Source organism: Schistocerca serialis, chromosome 9 (assembly GCF_023864345.2).
Source record: "Schistocerca serialis cubense isolate TAMUIC-IGC-003099 chromosome 9, iqSchSeri2.2, whole genome shotgun sequence".
Lineage (NCBI taxonomy): Eukaryota > Metazoa > Arthropoda > Insecta > Orthoptera > Acrididae > Schistocerca > Schistocerca serialis.
The window spans coordinates 39,425,398-39,442,110 of record NC_064646.1 but is presented as its reverse complement, the minus strand read 5'-3'; the positions used below and the strand labels follow the sequence as shown (position 1 = coordinate 39,442,110).

At 45.3% G+C, this 16,713-nt stretch overlaps 1 protein-coding gene across 1 annotated transcript in view; it reads right to left on the bottom strand.

Moving 5' to 3' along the window:
• Positions 1-16,713, bottom strand: part of LOC126419832 (UDP-glycosyltransferase UGT5-like) — a 101,318-nt gene that overhangs the window by 27,350 nt on the left and 57,255 nt on the right. The window contains exon 4 of the mRNA XM_050087064.1: positions 2,126-2,348. Coding sequence (XP_049943021.1) covers positions 2,126-2,348 — 223 coding nt within the window. The remainder of the gene's footprint in view (positions 1-2,125; positions 2,349-16,713) is intronic.

Here is a 16,713-nt window from a genome sequence, read left to right as displayed (position 1 = left end):
AGTAAAACATGCAGGAATTTCAGAACCAGGTATACAGAACACCTCAGAGCACTGAAAAGCAATAGCTCACACTCAACATTCGCAGATGACCTGTTAGCACACGATTACCATCCAACAAACATTGAAACTGACTTACAGATCCTCAAAACTAGTAGCAGCTTATACAAAAATTAACTGTAGATGAAAACTATCACATTCAAAAGTCATAGCCCAATGAAAGAAAGTACTAAATGAATACACATCACTGTGCAATAAAACTCTCGTTGTCACAATTGAAGAACTACACGAATAACACCCACACCAAACCAACTCATGAGAAAAAAATACACTCATTCTCTATCTCTTCTGCCCCAGTCCTGAACACACACACACACACAAACACACACACGCACACACATACACACACAAACGCATACACACACACACACACAAACCAAACACTACAAACGCCAATTACACTTCTAACTTGTTCGCCTCATCCAGACAAACATGCCACGAAACAAATGAACACTACACAGCTATAACAACACGTAATGACGGCGAAAACTCCGCCCATGTTTGAAAATTCGTAGAAAGTGTGTTATCAAACGACCTTAAGTCACAGGCATCAAAGTATTAACCTCGCCAAAACAAAATGGTTCAAATGGCTCTGAGCACTATGGGACTCAACTGCTGAGGTCATTAGTCCCCTAGAACTTAGAACTAGTTAAACCTAACTAACCTAAGGACATCACAAACATCCATGCCCGAGGCAGGATTCGAACCTGCGACCGAAGCGGTCTTGCGGTTCCAGACTGCAGCGCCTTTAACCGCACGGCCACTTCGGCCGGCTCGCCAAAACATATGAGAAAACAATACAACGTCAAAGGCGTAAGTTAAACACAAAAAACGTGTTATACACTCATTTACGTTCGTAAAGGCATAACAAACAGAAAATAAGTATTACGTTTTGCTGTTTGCAGATGACAAGTTGTAGATTGTGTAGCAGACTAGCTACCAACAAAATGGCTCTGAGCACTATGGGACTTAACATCTGAGGTCATGAGTCCCCTAGAACTTAGAACTACTTAAACCTAACTAACCTAAGGACATCACACACATCCATGCCCCAGGCAGGATTCGAACCTGCGACAGTAGCTGTCGCACGGTTCCGGACTGAAGCGCCTAGAATCGCTCAGCCACCGCGGCCGGCAGCTACCAACATAAATACCCAATAGCTTCATGTAAGGTAGGTAAACTAATGCCTACATCTACACTAACTAGAACTTTAGACGTTATGGAATAAACATACAGTGCATCAGGTCGTTAATTCATATCTCAACTGGGAACTGTAAACAAATGGTGTATAATGTTTTGCAACAGTTATTCATTAACAATTTTAAACATTTTGTGCCAAACGTTTCTGTAAATGTTAATATGTAACAACAATTTTACATTAAGAAAATAAAATAGCCTCTGAAGATAGCGGGAAAAGTGCTGAAATATCTCTAGGTGAAACGAAACTGAAAAGGTGTCTTGCATATGGTGGAATTCCTCATCCTACAGAAATGTATGACAAAATGGACTACACACAGAATCTGCACAATTCTTTTTTATCTCTGCGAACTAGAAAATAATTCGCGCAGTAGTATACTAAGTTTCGCGCAGCACAGTAACTACGACAAATAACGAAAAGAAATTCTGCCCTTCATCGAGCAAAGACATCATGCTCTAAGATGCAAGAAAATAAAATTTTTTCGCCACGTAGTTCTCTTAAAATCGGACGATAAGTATTTCATAACACCCAGCACATTTGCTCGAGCGCTTCACAGAGAAGATTGTTGTCACTATCACTCGTGTTGTTGTGACAAACTTCGAATGCGTTTGAATTCAAACGTCACTAGGTACAGCAAACAACAAGCAGCAGTACAGATATCATCCTAGGACACTTCCGTAGCTAAAACTTGCAGTCGTATTTTGTCTCCCGATGCAGTCGTGTAGGACGTGGCCTTAATGTATAACTGAGAAATAAGTTTAAAAAGTAAAACAGCCTCCCCCAACAAATTTCTTGCAACGTCTTCTGCGTACGTAATAGGGAGTCAGCAGAGTGGATAAAGAGACGGCGTGACGCAGACACGGCACTCACCCAGTATGTCGGACTGCGGCAGCCACTTGCCGGTCTTAACATTCGGCGGTTGTCCGGGCATGGAGTCCGTCTCCCATTTCCACAGCACTCGTTGCTTCAGCTGGGAAAACACCTTCAGGAAAACTGAGCGTTTTTCCTCTGGCCAATGAGCACTTTTCACGTTGGAACCCATACTGAAGTATATCGCTCCGTCTGTGGCCTCGTCCAAAAACTTCTGTATGTCCTGCGGAAGAGGAAAAATACGAAAAACATTTACACAACTAATAGAATATTTTTTAAGATTTAATATTGGCTGTAATTACATTCTAGTTCTGTATTTAATATGACACATGCGCTCCCTGGATCGTTTCCAGTACCAGCCAACACAAATTTATAGGTTTTTCAATGCAGGAAAGTTATTGCTCGTATATAATAAATAGACCTATCCAAAAGTATTCAACATTCTTAATAGTGTAAGCACTCAATCGTAGGAATACTATTGCTACTGGTAGTAACGTGATCATCATGAGCTCTGAATCAATTCTTGTATTGGCCGTACAATGATCTTTTTACAGTGGATAGTTCTCAACTAGCTGTATACTTAAGAGAGCAACGAGGAACCGACAAACACCCTACATGTAATGAAGTGGTGCGTAATGCATCAGCTAAGCACTGTCGGCGGATGGCTCCCATCTCCTGCACATGCAGCAGCCTTGTAAACTTGTTGTAAACGAAACGTAGCAAGGAGTACTTTTTCTTAATTGGTCCTAACTATCACCGTCTGAACAGAGATTAATTGTCCACATTTTGATCAAATCTTGAACTATGTTGTCGAATGTACGTCTCCAGCACAATTAGTGGCACAGATTAAGAGCAAGCCAGTTATCACGGGATGTACGGAAACAGTGCCAGATGCGTGTATCTGACGTAACGACTTGTTTACTTTCCATCCAGCCGAGCGGTTCTAGGCGCTACAGTCTGGAGCCGCGCGACCGCTACGGTCGCAGGTTCGAATCCTGCCTCGGGCATGGATGTGTGTGATGTCCTTAGGTTAGTTAGGTTTAAGTAGTTCTGAGTTATAGGGGAGTGATGACCTCAGATGTGAAGTCCCATAGTGCTCAGAGCCATTTGAACCACTTGAACCTTTCCATCCAGATACTGACTTATGCGCCAGCAGTAAGTAACAGCGGTCGCTACGATGGCGGGCTTTCCATATACTCTTCGTATATTGCTTCTTAACACATCTTGTAACGTCATTCAACATCAGTGTTACAAAGTTAAGAGTAGTTTGAGGGAGCATGAATGGTAGTAGTCTCAGTAACACCGCAAAATGCATAACACTTCCGTACGTACTTTGTGCCAAATATGACGTAAACACACATTAAGTGTTACCCTCTGGGAGGAATTTTGAAGTTTGACTGTGTCTTTAGCTAATAGACAGAGGGAATGATTTTCGTATAAAAGGCAATTAGTAGAAAGACTTTAATTTTGGATGCTAAGAAAGTAATGAAGTTCTCGCGAATGAAATAATAAACAGTCGCCAGCCTAGTAATTTGAAACATTAAGTTCAAAGAACTTAAATTTTATTTTGCAAAAGGGACTTTCATTCTTTTTCTCTTTGTAAAGTACAATGAACACACACGACTACCAGACAAACTTAACATTGTATAGCAGTAGTTATCATTTGCATCAATTAGCAATCACAGAAAGATGAATGGTCCTTTACTCCTGTTAATAATAATCAGTATCTCAATCATTAACCATTTCAGCACCAAAAAGTTATCACAGACATCACGAGACTAAGTGAAGCATGACGAGACCCCTGGTTTAACTAACACACAAACATCACAGATGCAATAAAATAACAAGGTACAAACACTTTTTTACCATCTCTCATTTATGGAAATACTTCAGTTTTCTTTAGCGAAAGCAATATTTAATTTAACTTTTTCATAACAGAAAAGAATATAGTGGGGCCAATAAAATGTCATTTACTACACAGGCAAATTCCGTGACTATTAAAGAGACACATTGCATTACACTAATATGGATTTCTAACCCCACTTGAATCTGTTTGTATTTCAATACTATATAGCAATTCACTGAAATGTTATTCTCAAATAAAACTTCAGAAATTGGTTCATGGTAATAGTCAAAGCAAAATCAAGTCTCCTGTAAGTCAAATTATGCGCCATTTTCATTACCTGTGAAGCATGTGATTTACCTAGCAACATTTATACACTTTAACACTGAAGCTTTGGCACATTCAAATTAGAAACAATTCAGTGGTTATTCAGGAACAGGATACTTGGTCTTTTGCGCGATTAGGATAGGACCTTAAAATGATTTTATAGTCAGGACAATTTCAAAGTTCACACATATGTTATTATCACTTGAATTATTATTGAAAAAGCACACCCACAAACATACTAAGATACATATCTGATTTCCTGACGTTGGCGGAGCAGTGGCGCAATAGTGGTGGCAAGCACGTGGCAGCTATCTGGTCTCACTTCTTGCAGGTTAAGGCTCTTTTCAAATTTCTTCTTGGCGACATATTAATCATTTTTGAGCCATTCCGTAATAAAAGAGCACCATATTGCAACCGAAACCACATCCTAGGCAATTTCAACATAAATCGGCTTCCGAATGACGCTTGGCACCCACGTTATTGACCGTACAACAGCTGGCCACTGACTGCGTAATGTGCTCTCTGTCTCTCTCTCTCTTGCTGCCCAGATTGACCGTCAAATCCACCTCTTCCCACGCACCAAGCCCCTTCCGCAGCGGAGGGGGTTCCCTATACCTTTTCCTTTATATAATACAGCTCCCCTAAGTATGAACCAGTATTCAAAGTGCAATTTCTCTTTTATGAGCATACATATTTTATGCAGTTTCATTATCTTTAAACACTATTAAATCTTTACAATATATACTTCAAAAACTTCCACTTCCCTCTGACAATTCAAAGACCTCAACTAGTACAGAACAATCACTTCAAAGTTAAATACACATAATTATACTGTATAAACTACTTATAATCGATAATGGTGTTACAAGTGTTGTAATGTGTCTTGTAAATACTTATCTGTATGTGAATTTTAGCTGCGTTATCGCCAGAGGTTACGATTTTATTGTTCAAGAGCACATTTCAAGTCAGTTTCTTTCAGGGCGCCTAACTCTATCAACAACAACCTTTCGATCCTGGTTGTATACATGTTTCGCTGTCTATATATTTCAAGAGATCGACACGAAGAAGGTTAGCATATGATTATGAAACTTCAAGTATACAATGGGGTGGCAAAAGTCGTGGGACAGTGATGTGCACATACACAGCTGGAGGCATAAAATGGCAGCGCGTTGCCTGAGCTGTCACTTGCACTCAGGTGATTCACGTGAAAAGGTTTCCGGCAATACAATGAACCAACAGACTTTCAATGCGATGTTGTTGATTTGAATTGCTTAATATTTTTCAAATCTGACAAACAACTTGCAGACATTATTTTTGTGGTTTCTCCTTGATTTTTAGAAACCAGTGGACTGAAACTTTTCATCTTTCTGTTATTTGATAACTGTAATTTATAACTTACGATAAGTTAGTATTGGGACAACCTATGTTCTCGCACACTCTGCATTGTTTCAGATACACTCCTGGAAATTGAAATAAGAACACCGTGAATTCATTGTCCCAGGAAGGGGAAACTTTATTGACACATTCCTGGGGTCAGATACATCACATGATCACACTGACAGAACCACAGGCACATAGACACAGGCAACAGAGCATGCACAATGTCGGCACTAATACAGTGTATATCCACCTTTCGCAGCAATGCAGGCTGCTATTCTCCCATGGAGACGATCGTAGAGATGCTGGATGTAGTCCTGTGGAACGGCTTGCCATGCCATTTCCACCTGGCGCCTCAGTTGGACCAGCGTTCGTGCTGGACGTGCAGACCGCGTGAGACGACGCTTCATCCAGTCCCAAACATGCTCAATGGGGGACAGATCCAGAGATCTTGCTGGCCGGGGTAGTTGACTTACACCTTCTAGAGCACGTTGGGTGGCACGGGATACATGCGGACGTGCATTGTCCTGTTGGAACAGCAAGTTCCCTTGCCGGTCTAGGAATGGTACAACGATGGGTTCGATGACGGTTTGGATGTACCCTGCACTATTCAGTGTCCCCTCGACGATCACCAGTGGTGTACGGCCAGTGTAGGAGATCGCTCCCCACACCATGATGCCGGGTGTTGGCCCTGTGTGCCTCGGTCGTATGCAGTCCTGATTGTGGCGCTCACCTGCACGGCGCCAAACACGCATACGACCATCATTGGCACCAAGGCAGAAGCGACTCTCATCGCTGAAGACGACACGTCTCCATTCGTCCCTCCATTCATGCCTGTCGCGACACCACTGGAGGCGGGCTGCACGATGTTGGGGCGTGAGCGGAAGACGGCCTAACGATGTGCGGGACCGTAGGCCAGCTTCATGGAGACGGTTGCGAATGGTCCTCGCCGATACCCCAGGAGCAACAGTGTCCCTAATTTGCTGGGAAGTGGCGGTGCAGTCCCATACGGCACTGTGTAGGATCCTACGGTCTTGGCGTGCATCCGTGCGTCGCTGCGGTCCGGTCCCAGGTCGACGGGCACGTGCACCTTCCGCCGACCACTGGCGACAACATCGATGTACTGTGGAGACCTCACGCCCCACGTGTTGAGCAATTCGGCGGTACGTCCACCCGGCCTCCCGCATGCCCACTATACGCCCTCGCTCAAAGTCCGTCAACTGCACATTCGGTTCACCTCCACGCTGTCGCGGCATGCTACCAGTGTTAAAGATTGCGAAGGAGCTCCGTATGCCACGGCAAACTGGCTGACACTGACGGCGGCGGTGCACAAATGCTGCGCAGCTAGCGCCATTCGACGGCCAACACCACGGTTCCTGGTGTGTCCGCTGTGCCGTGCGTGTGATCATTGCTTGTACAGCCCTCTCGCAGTGTCCGGAGCAAGTATGGTGGGTCTGACACACCGGTGTCAATGTGTTCTTTTTTCCATTTCCAGGAGTGTATATCCAAGATAGCGGCGATGACATCATCTGAGATGTCGGCGTGTAGACTTGGCAACAGTGCATCATGTCATCCAAGTCAGCGGCTGTGACGTCATTCAATATGGCGAATTTTGGTAGGAAGATAGGTCGCCTGGGCTACCCCCACTAACTGAAGTCACCCGATCGCCACTTCTTCCTAGGAACTGGCGCCAGGGTTGAATTTTAGTGCTAAAGATGGGTCAATTGGGATACCCCTACTAACCTAAGAAAAAACCTAAGTCACCTGACTGCCACCTCCTCCTAGGAACTGGCGCCAAGTTTGAATTTTGGTGGTAAGGTCATTTGGGGTTTCTCTACCAACCTAAGAAAATTACAGGAAACAAAGCTCACCTCCACTAACCTAAGTCACCCGGTCACCAACTCTTCCTAGAGATTGCTAGGAAAAGGGCTCAGCCTGCACTGGGCTGGTGGAGAGAGGAAGGAGTGTACTTATTTATTTTGGAACAATCTCTATTCATAGTGATACAGAAAACTCGCGCTGATGTGCCACACAGCATACAGACTTGCAAACCACTCCTAAATAACTCATGTGTAATGCTCTGCACACGCACTTGCTAATTGTAAATTGTCAAAATAACGCATTGCACAGTCTACAGACCTGCAAACCACTCGTAAATAATGCAATACATTTATGTCCAGAGAGCCAAACAACTCGTAAATTGTCAAAATAATAATCCATCTAAAAGACTCTGAAGAACATCCTTGCTAATCCTCAGCTGTCGAAACCAGGCATCAGTCTTTATTTAAACAATTAGAGACAGCACCACCATCCAGTCTGTTTGCCAGAAGGTCTGCACTCCAGCTGACCTAGTACACAGTGCCACCACCAGAGGGCACTGTCGTCCATTCCGTGACAATCCAAGATGGCAGCCATGACATCAGCTGACAATGCAAGTTCCATTATCCGAGATGGCGGCGAACAATGTGTTCACCACGAGGTCTAGACCAGAGAATGGTGTCGTCCATTCCGTGACGTAATCCAAGATGGTGGGGTGAAATGGCAATAAAAGTACCTTGTCTGTGATGGACATAAGTCTTTATTTTGCAGATAGCCTCTCCACCACGAGATCTAGAGTCAAACTGACCTAGTACACAATGCTGCCACCAGAGGGTACTGTCATCCCTCCTGTGACATAATCCAAGATAGTACTCTGGAGGTGGAAAATGCCGCGGAACTGACTCAGCCTGCACTGGGCTGCTGGGGAGAGTAATTTTGAAACATTTTATTTAGGGAGTATATTTATCACAATGACACAAAACACTCGCCCTGATGTTCTTGGGGTCACAATATACAGTCAGCAGACCTGTAAACTACTTCTCAATAATGCTCTCCAGACATGCAGACAACTCCTAATTTATCGAAATAATTTCAGTACAGACATCCAAACTCCTCCTGAATAATGCAGTACACTGATGTGCAGACACGAAATCAACTCGTAAACTGTCCAAATAACACATAACACACGCTACAGACCCACTCACAAAATAATCCAACAGACACACAATTAACACGTGCAAGCACTCTCCGCCACCCCCTGTCCACTAGACCACACAGCAGGCTACAGGCAGCCCCAGCAAGGTGACGCAGCCATCAGCTGTCAAACTACACACAGGTGCCATCAAGCATGAGGCAGCGACATCCCTTTCATACTTGATACCTGAGAAATTCCTTTGGAAATATGTGTTCACCTTGTCACCATTGATGACACGACAAGGTGGAGGAGCAGCTGCACCAGGGGCATGCAAGCTGTCACGGCCACGAGCCACCACTGGACGCAGGTGATAGTTGTCTCTATTTTTGGATATACAGTCAGTGTTATACAGACTCAGAGAACTCCAAGGCGCGCTCACGCATCTACCATATGCGAAACACCTCCGGGCAGCAGGTGTCTTTACCATTGATGACAGAGTTGCACAGGGCACATTGTCCCTAGTGTGACATTAGAGATGTGTCTAACCGTACTTAACTGCCCAGCGTGACTGACGCAACGCTGTGTGTAGGTACATACCAATACCATCGCTTGCGCATCCAGCAATGTTCCCGGTGTTATACTAAAGCCACATGGCTATCTAAAATAATAACCAAGTCGACCTTGTGTAAATTGTATAGTGTCTCAGAAATAGTTAACGCTCGGTTCCATTATGTGTCAGTCTGTATGCATTGACATTCTTGCCCTAACAGAACCTATTCACGAAACTAGCGCAGAATAACGTCGAATGCAGTCTTCCTCGCGGACCTGTCCACCACATGTTACCATTCTGCTTTCAACACACACAAACGTTCCCACCACTATGTAGAGGCTCCTATATCACAGCACAAAGGATGTGAATGAACCAAGAATTATGGCTGGCTCTTATCGAATTTACCCACCGAATTACTGATACCACCGGCACCGAAGCACCATCCACAATTTCTTTCTTTATGCAGACAGGACTTTCAGCACTAAAATTATTTTGCACAGATCGCTAAATTGTATTGACAGGTTTACCGTTAACGATCGGAAGTAGGCAGTGCTTTAATCCACATACAGCCGTCAACAGGGTATATTTCCAGTACTTCACACATTGTCGTATGTCATTCAACTGAGACTGTGATCATAACATTTAGTTGTAAGTACAGGGATGAAACATATATGTGACCAATTTCTTAGGATGATTGATTCTACCTGTGCGTGCTTGGCCTGCAGCGCCAGTGACCTGTGAGGGGTTGATTAACGTTTCCCTATAACGGTAAGAGCTGTCAGAATGGAGAGTTTGTTGGAGTGTAGGAACGTATATGAATTAAGGTATTGTCCTCTAGACTACCGAATAGCGAACTAATACTTAGTATGTGCTGGATAGCATTCGTGATTCCGTGGAAATTTGAGAATGAATATGGAGGTGCATTCGTGCTGGACCATTATTCCCTCCCATGTAAATTGTTTGGTTGACTGCTTCTGCACATTTTGGACCTTTATTTAGTTGAGAGAAGATCGATTGTGGTGTGTCCATTTGGCATGTGGGAGACACGTTTGCCTGTTCTCTAGACATTGGAAAAAACTTAGTTGTCTTGTAAATTATAGGGATAATTTGGAATCTGTTACATCAGGGAGATCGGTATTCATGGGTGGAAACAGCATTTTTCATCTGTTTGTTTCTAGTTACTCAGTGGTCTAAGGCATGCCCCACCTAGCTAAAGTTTTGGGTTTGTATGGAAATAATTCTCAGTTTATATCTTCAAAACTATGTTGCATGAGTGATCGGTAGGATACTGCTGTGTGTGAACCATGCGAAATTAGATATGTACTTGTAATCCCAGAGTCTGGAGATGGGTGTAGAAACGTGAGACAGCAGGCAGGTCTGGACCAGAAACTGTAAACGTGTTGTTTGTACCGAGGGATGTGGGGTGGGGGGGGGGACGAGCCAGTCTTTGCATAACAGTTCTCCGAGTGACTTCAATCCACTGACGGCTTTCTGATGTAAAAGGGTATGGCAGAGGATATGAACTGCATGTTTACTACATTGACAAGGTACACGGTAATATACTGCTGGGTTGGAGATCAGTTTCACGCTCTAATATTCAAGCTCCTGTCGTCAGTGGGAGAGCAGTGTCATTGTGAAAGAGTCTTTCCATATTTGATGACATATATCGCAATTTGCATGGTTTAGTTGTCGGTGTAATATGGCGATCAGTGAAAAGTAGTTTATTGCTGCTGAATGTCACGTCTGGGTGCTGTACTGATAAAAAAGATAACTGCACTGTTTGTGTAAAATGTGTATATGTTGTACTGTAAAGTTACTGTGGCTTACATTGTGTAAAATGTTTATACACTCCTGGAAATGGCAAAAAGAACACATTGACACCGGTGTGTCAGACCCACCATACTTGCTCCGGACACTGCGAGAGGGCTGTACAAGCAATGATCACACGCACGGCACAGCGGACACACCAGGAACCGTGGTGTTGGCCGTCGAATGGCGCTAGCTGCGCAGCATTTGTGCACCGCCGCCGTCAGTGTCAGCCAGTTTGCCGTGGCATACGGAGCTCCATCGCAGTCTTTAACACTGGTAGCATGCCGCGACAGCGTGGACGTGAACCATATGTGCAGTTGACGGACTTTGAGCGAGGGCGTATAGTGGGCATGCGGGAGGCCGGGTGGATGTACCGCCGAATTGCTCAACACGTGGGGCGTGAGGTCTCCACAGTACATCGATGTTGTCGCCAGTGGTCGGCGGAAGGTGCACGTGCCCGTCGACCTGGGACCGGACCGCAGCGACGCACGGATGCACGCCAAGACCGTAGGATCCTACGCAGTGCCATAGGGGACCGCACCGCCACTTCCCAGCAAATTAGGGACACTGTTGCTCCTGGGGTATCGGCGAGGACCATTCGCAACCGTCTCCATGAAGCTGGGCTACGGTCCCGCACACCGTTAGGCTGTCTTTCGCTCACGCCCCAACATCGTGCAGCCCGCCTCCAGTGGTGTCGCGACAGGCGTGAATGGAGGGACGAATGGAGATGTGTCGTCTTCAGCGATGAGAGTCGCTTCTGCCTTGGTGCCAATGATGGTCGTATGCCTGTTTGGCGCCGTGCAGGTGAGCGCCACAATCAGGACTGCATACGACCGAGGCACACAGGGCCATCACCCGGCATCATGGTGTGGGGAGCGATCTCCTACACTGGCCGTACACCACTGGTGATCGTCGAGGGGACACTGAATAGTGCACGGTACATCCAAACCGTCGTCGAACCCATCGTTCTACCATTCCTAGACCGGCAAGGGAACTTGCTGTTCCAACAGGACAATGCACGTCCGCATGTATCCCGTGCCACCCAACGTGCTCTAGAAGGTGTACGTCAACTACCCTGGCCAGCAAGATCTCCGGATCTGCCCCCCATTGAGCATGTTTGGGACTGGATGAAGCGTCGTCTCACGCGGTCTGCACGTCCAGCACGAACGCTGGTCCAACTGAGGCGCCAGGTGGAAATGGCATGGCAAGCCGTTCCACAGGACTACATCCAGCATCTCTACGATCGTCTCCATGGGAGAATAGCAGCCTGCATTGCTGCGAAAGGTGGATGTACACTGTACTAGTGCCGACATTGTGCATGCTCTGTTGCCTGTGTCTATGTGCCTGTGGTTCTGTCAGTGTGATCATGTGATGTATCTGACCCCAGGAATGTGTCAATAAAGTTTCCCCTTCCTGGGACAATGAATTCACGGTGTTCTTATTTCAATTTCCAGGAATGTATATTACATTGTAAAGTTACAGTGGTTTATGTTGTGGCATGACAAGACAGGATTACTGCGTCCTATCGTGAGGGACGTATAGATTCAGCACATCAATAACGGCGAGCATATGAGAGAGATTTTTTATGTGGAAAATTACGTGCACTATAGATACTGAGATTCGTTCCAGAAGCACAGTTGTCAAGAGGAGACATTACCTGCACATCGACCGGTGTCAGACTGTAGCAGCAATCGTAATATTTAATTGTAGTTACACTGGTATATATGTTACTGGCTTCCATTATTCTTGTGAGTCTCATATGTACGAGGGTCACTTCAAAAGAAATTCACACTTTTTTTTTAATATCCATGTTTGATTCTACACGTCTGAAAGTTTTACAGTGTTTAGATACATCCTTTAGGAATAATATTTTCATTTCTCCACATAATTTCCATCCCTCTCAACTGCCTTACACCATCTTGGAACCAGCACCTGTATACCCGCACGCTAAAATTCTGGACCAACCTGTTGGAGCCACTGTTTGGCAGCATACACAAGGGAGTCATCATCTTCAAACCTTGTTCCACGAAGAGAGTCTTTCAGTTTCCCAAAGGGATGATAGTCACATAGAGCCAGGTCAGGATTGTAAGGCGGGTGTTTCAGTGTTGTCCATCCAAGTTCTCTGATCGCTTCCATGGTTTTTTGACTGACATGTGGCCGAGCATTGTCGTGCAACAGCAAAACATCCTGCTTTTGCCGATGTGGTCGAACACGACTCAGTCGAGCTTGAAGTTTCTTCAGTGTTGTCACATATGCACAGAATTTATGGTGGTTGCACTTCGCATGATGTCCACAAGCAAGAGTCCTTCGGAATCGAAAAACACCATAGCCATAACTCTTCCAGCAGAAGGTGTGGTTTTGAATTTCTTTTTCTTGGGTGAATTTGCGTGATGCCACTCCATTGATTGCCTCTTTGTATCTGGTGAAAACTGACGGAGCCATATTTCATCACCTGTCACAATTCTTCCAAGAAATTCATCTTCACCATTCTCGTACTGTTCCAAAAGTTCGCTGCATACCGTTTTTCTTGTTTCTTTGTGAGCCACTGTCAACATCCTGGGAACCCACCCGGGTTCAAATGGCTCTGAGCACTATGCCACTTAACATCTGTGGTCATCAGTCCCCTAGAACTTAGAACTACTTAAACCTAACTAACCTAAGCACATCACACACATCCATGCCCGAGGCAGGATTCGAACCTGCGACCGTAGCAGTTGCGCGGATCCGGACTGAGCGCCTAGAACCTGCGAGACCACCGGAGCCGGCGAACCACCTGGCACCAACCTCTTTTACGCCAACACTTTCAGTATTCTGCAAACACTTCCATCCCCTATCCCAACGTAACGTGACAATTCGTTCACTGTGATGCGTCTGTGAGCAGTCACCAATTCGTTAACTCTCTTCACATTGTCTGGAATGTGTGCAGTACGAGACCTGCCGCTGCGAGGACAATGGTCAATATTGCTGTGCCCACTTTCATCACGTAACCTGCTTGCCCTCCAACTAACTGTTCTGCGATCGACGGCAGCATCTCCATACATCTTTCTCAACCTCTTGTGGATGTTTCCTACTGTCTCGTTTTCACAGCACAGGCATTCTATGACAGCACGCTGCTTCTGACGAATGTCAAATGTAGCAGCCATCTTGAAGACATGCTGTGATGGCGCCACTTACGGGAACACGTTGAACTAGGTTTGAAAACAAGCAGGAAAGATGTATCTACACACTGTAAAACTTTCACACATGCAGAATGAAAACTGTACTATTACAAAAATAGTGTGCATTTCTTTTGGAGTGACCCTCGTATTTGACGATCTGTAGACAAATTCGCGGGTTTAACTATCAGTGCAATTTAGGGATCTGTGCAAAATAATTTTACCGCTGAAAGTCCTGTCCGCAGAAAGGAAGAAAAGGTGGATGGTGCTTCGATACCGGCGGCATCAGTAATTCGGCGGGTAAATTCGATAAGAGCCAAGCATAGTGCTCGGTTCATTCACATTCTTTGTGCTGTGATATAGGAGCCTCTACATAGCGGTGGGAACGTTTGTGTGTGTTGAAAGCAGGAATGGTAACATGTGATGGACAGGGTACCAACTTAGGTACACGAGGAAGACTGCATTCGACGTTATTCTGTGCTATTTCGTAAACAGGTTCTGTTAAATGGCTCTGAGCACTATGGGACTTAACATTTGAGGTCATCAGTCCCCTAGAGCTTAGAACTACTTAAACCTAACTAACCTAAGGACATCACACACATCCATGCCCGAGGCAGGATTCGAACCTGCGACCGTAGCAGTCGCGCGGTTGCAGACTGAAGGGCCTAGAACCGCTCGGCCACCACGGCCGGCAGGTTCTGTTAGGGCAAGAGTTTCAATGCATACAAGCTGACACATAAAGAAAGCGAGTGTTAGCTATTTCTGGGACACTATACAATTTCCCCGAGGTCGACTCGGTTATTATTTTAGATATCCATGCGGCTTCAGTATAACATTGGTAACATTGGTAGATGCACAAGCAATGGAATGTAGCTACGCACGGCGTTGCGTCAGTCACACTACGCAGCTAAGTACGGATAGGCGTGTCTCTCATGTCATGCTAGGAACAATGCGCCCTGTGCTACTCTGTCATCAACAGTAAAGACACGTACTACCTGGAAGTGTCTCGCTTGTGGTAGCTGCGTGAGTGTACCTTGGAGTTCTGTAACATCAGCATAAGACTGACTGTATACCCGAAAATAGAGACAACTTTCACCTGCGTCCAGCGGCGGCTCGTAACTGTGATGGCGCTCGCCCCTGGAGCGGCTGCGCCCCCACCCAGTCTCGCCAGCAACGATGCCTAGTTGATTTCAAGGGGAATTTCTCAGGTATCAAGTATGAAAGGGATGTCACCGCCTCATGCTTGAGGACACCTGTGTGTAGTTTGACAGCTGATGGCCGGTCCCTTTGCTGGGACTGCCTGTAACCTCCTACGCGGTCTAGTGGACAGGGGGTAGTGGAGGGTGCTTGCGCATGTTGATTGCATGTCTGTTGGATTATTTTGCAAACGGGTCTGTAGGCTGTGCTGTGTGTTATTTGGGCAGTTTACGAGTTGATTTCGTGTCTGCACATCAGTTTACTGCATTATTTAGGAGGGGTTTGCATGTCTGTGCTGAAATTATTTCGGTAAATTAGGAGTTGTTTGCATGTCTGCAGAGAATTATATAGAAGTAGTTTCAGGTCTGCAAACTGTGTATTGTGTCCCTAAGCACATCAGGGCGAGTGTTTTGTGTCATTGTGCTAAATATACTCCATCCCTAAATAAAATGTTTCAAAATATATAGAGTACAATCCTTCCTTACTGTCCCCAGCAGCCCAGCGCAGGCTGAGTCATTCTCACGCCATTTTCCCCCTCCAGAACACCATCTTGGATTACGTCACAGGAGGGGTGACAGTACCCTGTGATGGCAGTACTTTGTACTAGGTCAGTTGGACTCTATATCTCATGGTAGGGAGGCTGCCTGCAAAATAAAAACTTACGTCCATTACAGGCAGAGTCCTTTTCCTGACATTTCACCCCACCATCTTGGATTACGTCACGGAATGGACCACAGGGCTCTCTGCTGGTGGTACAGTGTACTAGGACAGTTGGACTGCAGATCTCCTCGCGAACACACTGGATGGTGGTGCTGTACTGTCTCTGTAATTGTTTAACTAAATACTGGTGCATGATTTCGACAGCTGACAATTGGCAAGCATGTTTGCAGGGTCTTTTAGATGGAAAATTATTTTAACAATTTACGAGTTGTTAGGCTCTCTGGACGTAAATGTATTGCATTATTTACAAGTGGTTTGCAGGTCTGTAGGCTGTGCAATGCGTTATTTTGACAGTTTACAAATAGCAAGTGCGTGTGCAGAGCATTATATATGAGTTATTTAGGAGTAGTTTGGAGGTCTGTATGCTGTGTGGTATGTCAGAGCGAGTGTTCTGTATCACTGTAATAATAAATTGTTCCAAAATTAATAAAGTACGCTCCTTCCTCTCTCCACCAGCCCAGTGCATTCTGAGTCTTTTTCCCAGCAGTCCTTCAGAAGAGGTGGCGGCCAGGTGACTTAGGTTAGTGGAGGTGAGCTTTATTTCCTGCAATTTCCTTAGGTTGGTAGAGAAACCACAATTGACCTTTGTTTACCACCAAAATTCAAACTTGGCGCCAGTTCCTAAGAGGAGGTGGCGGTCGGGTGACTTAGGTTAGT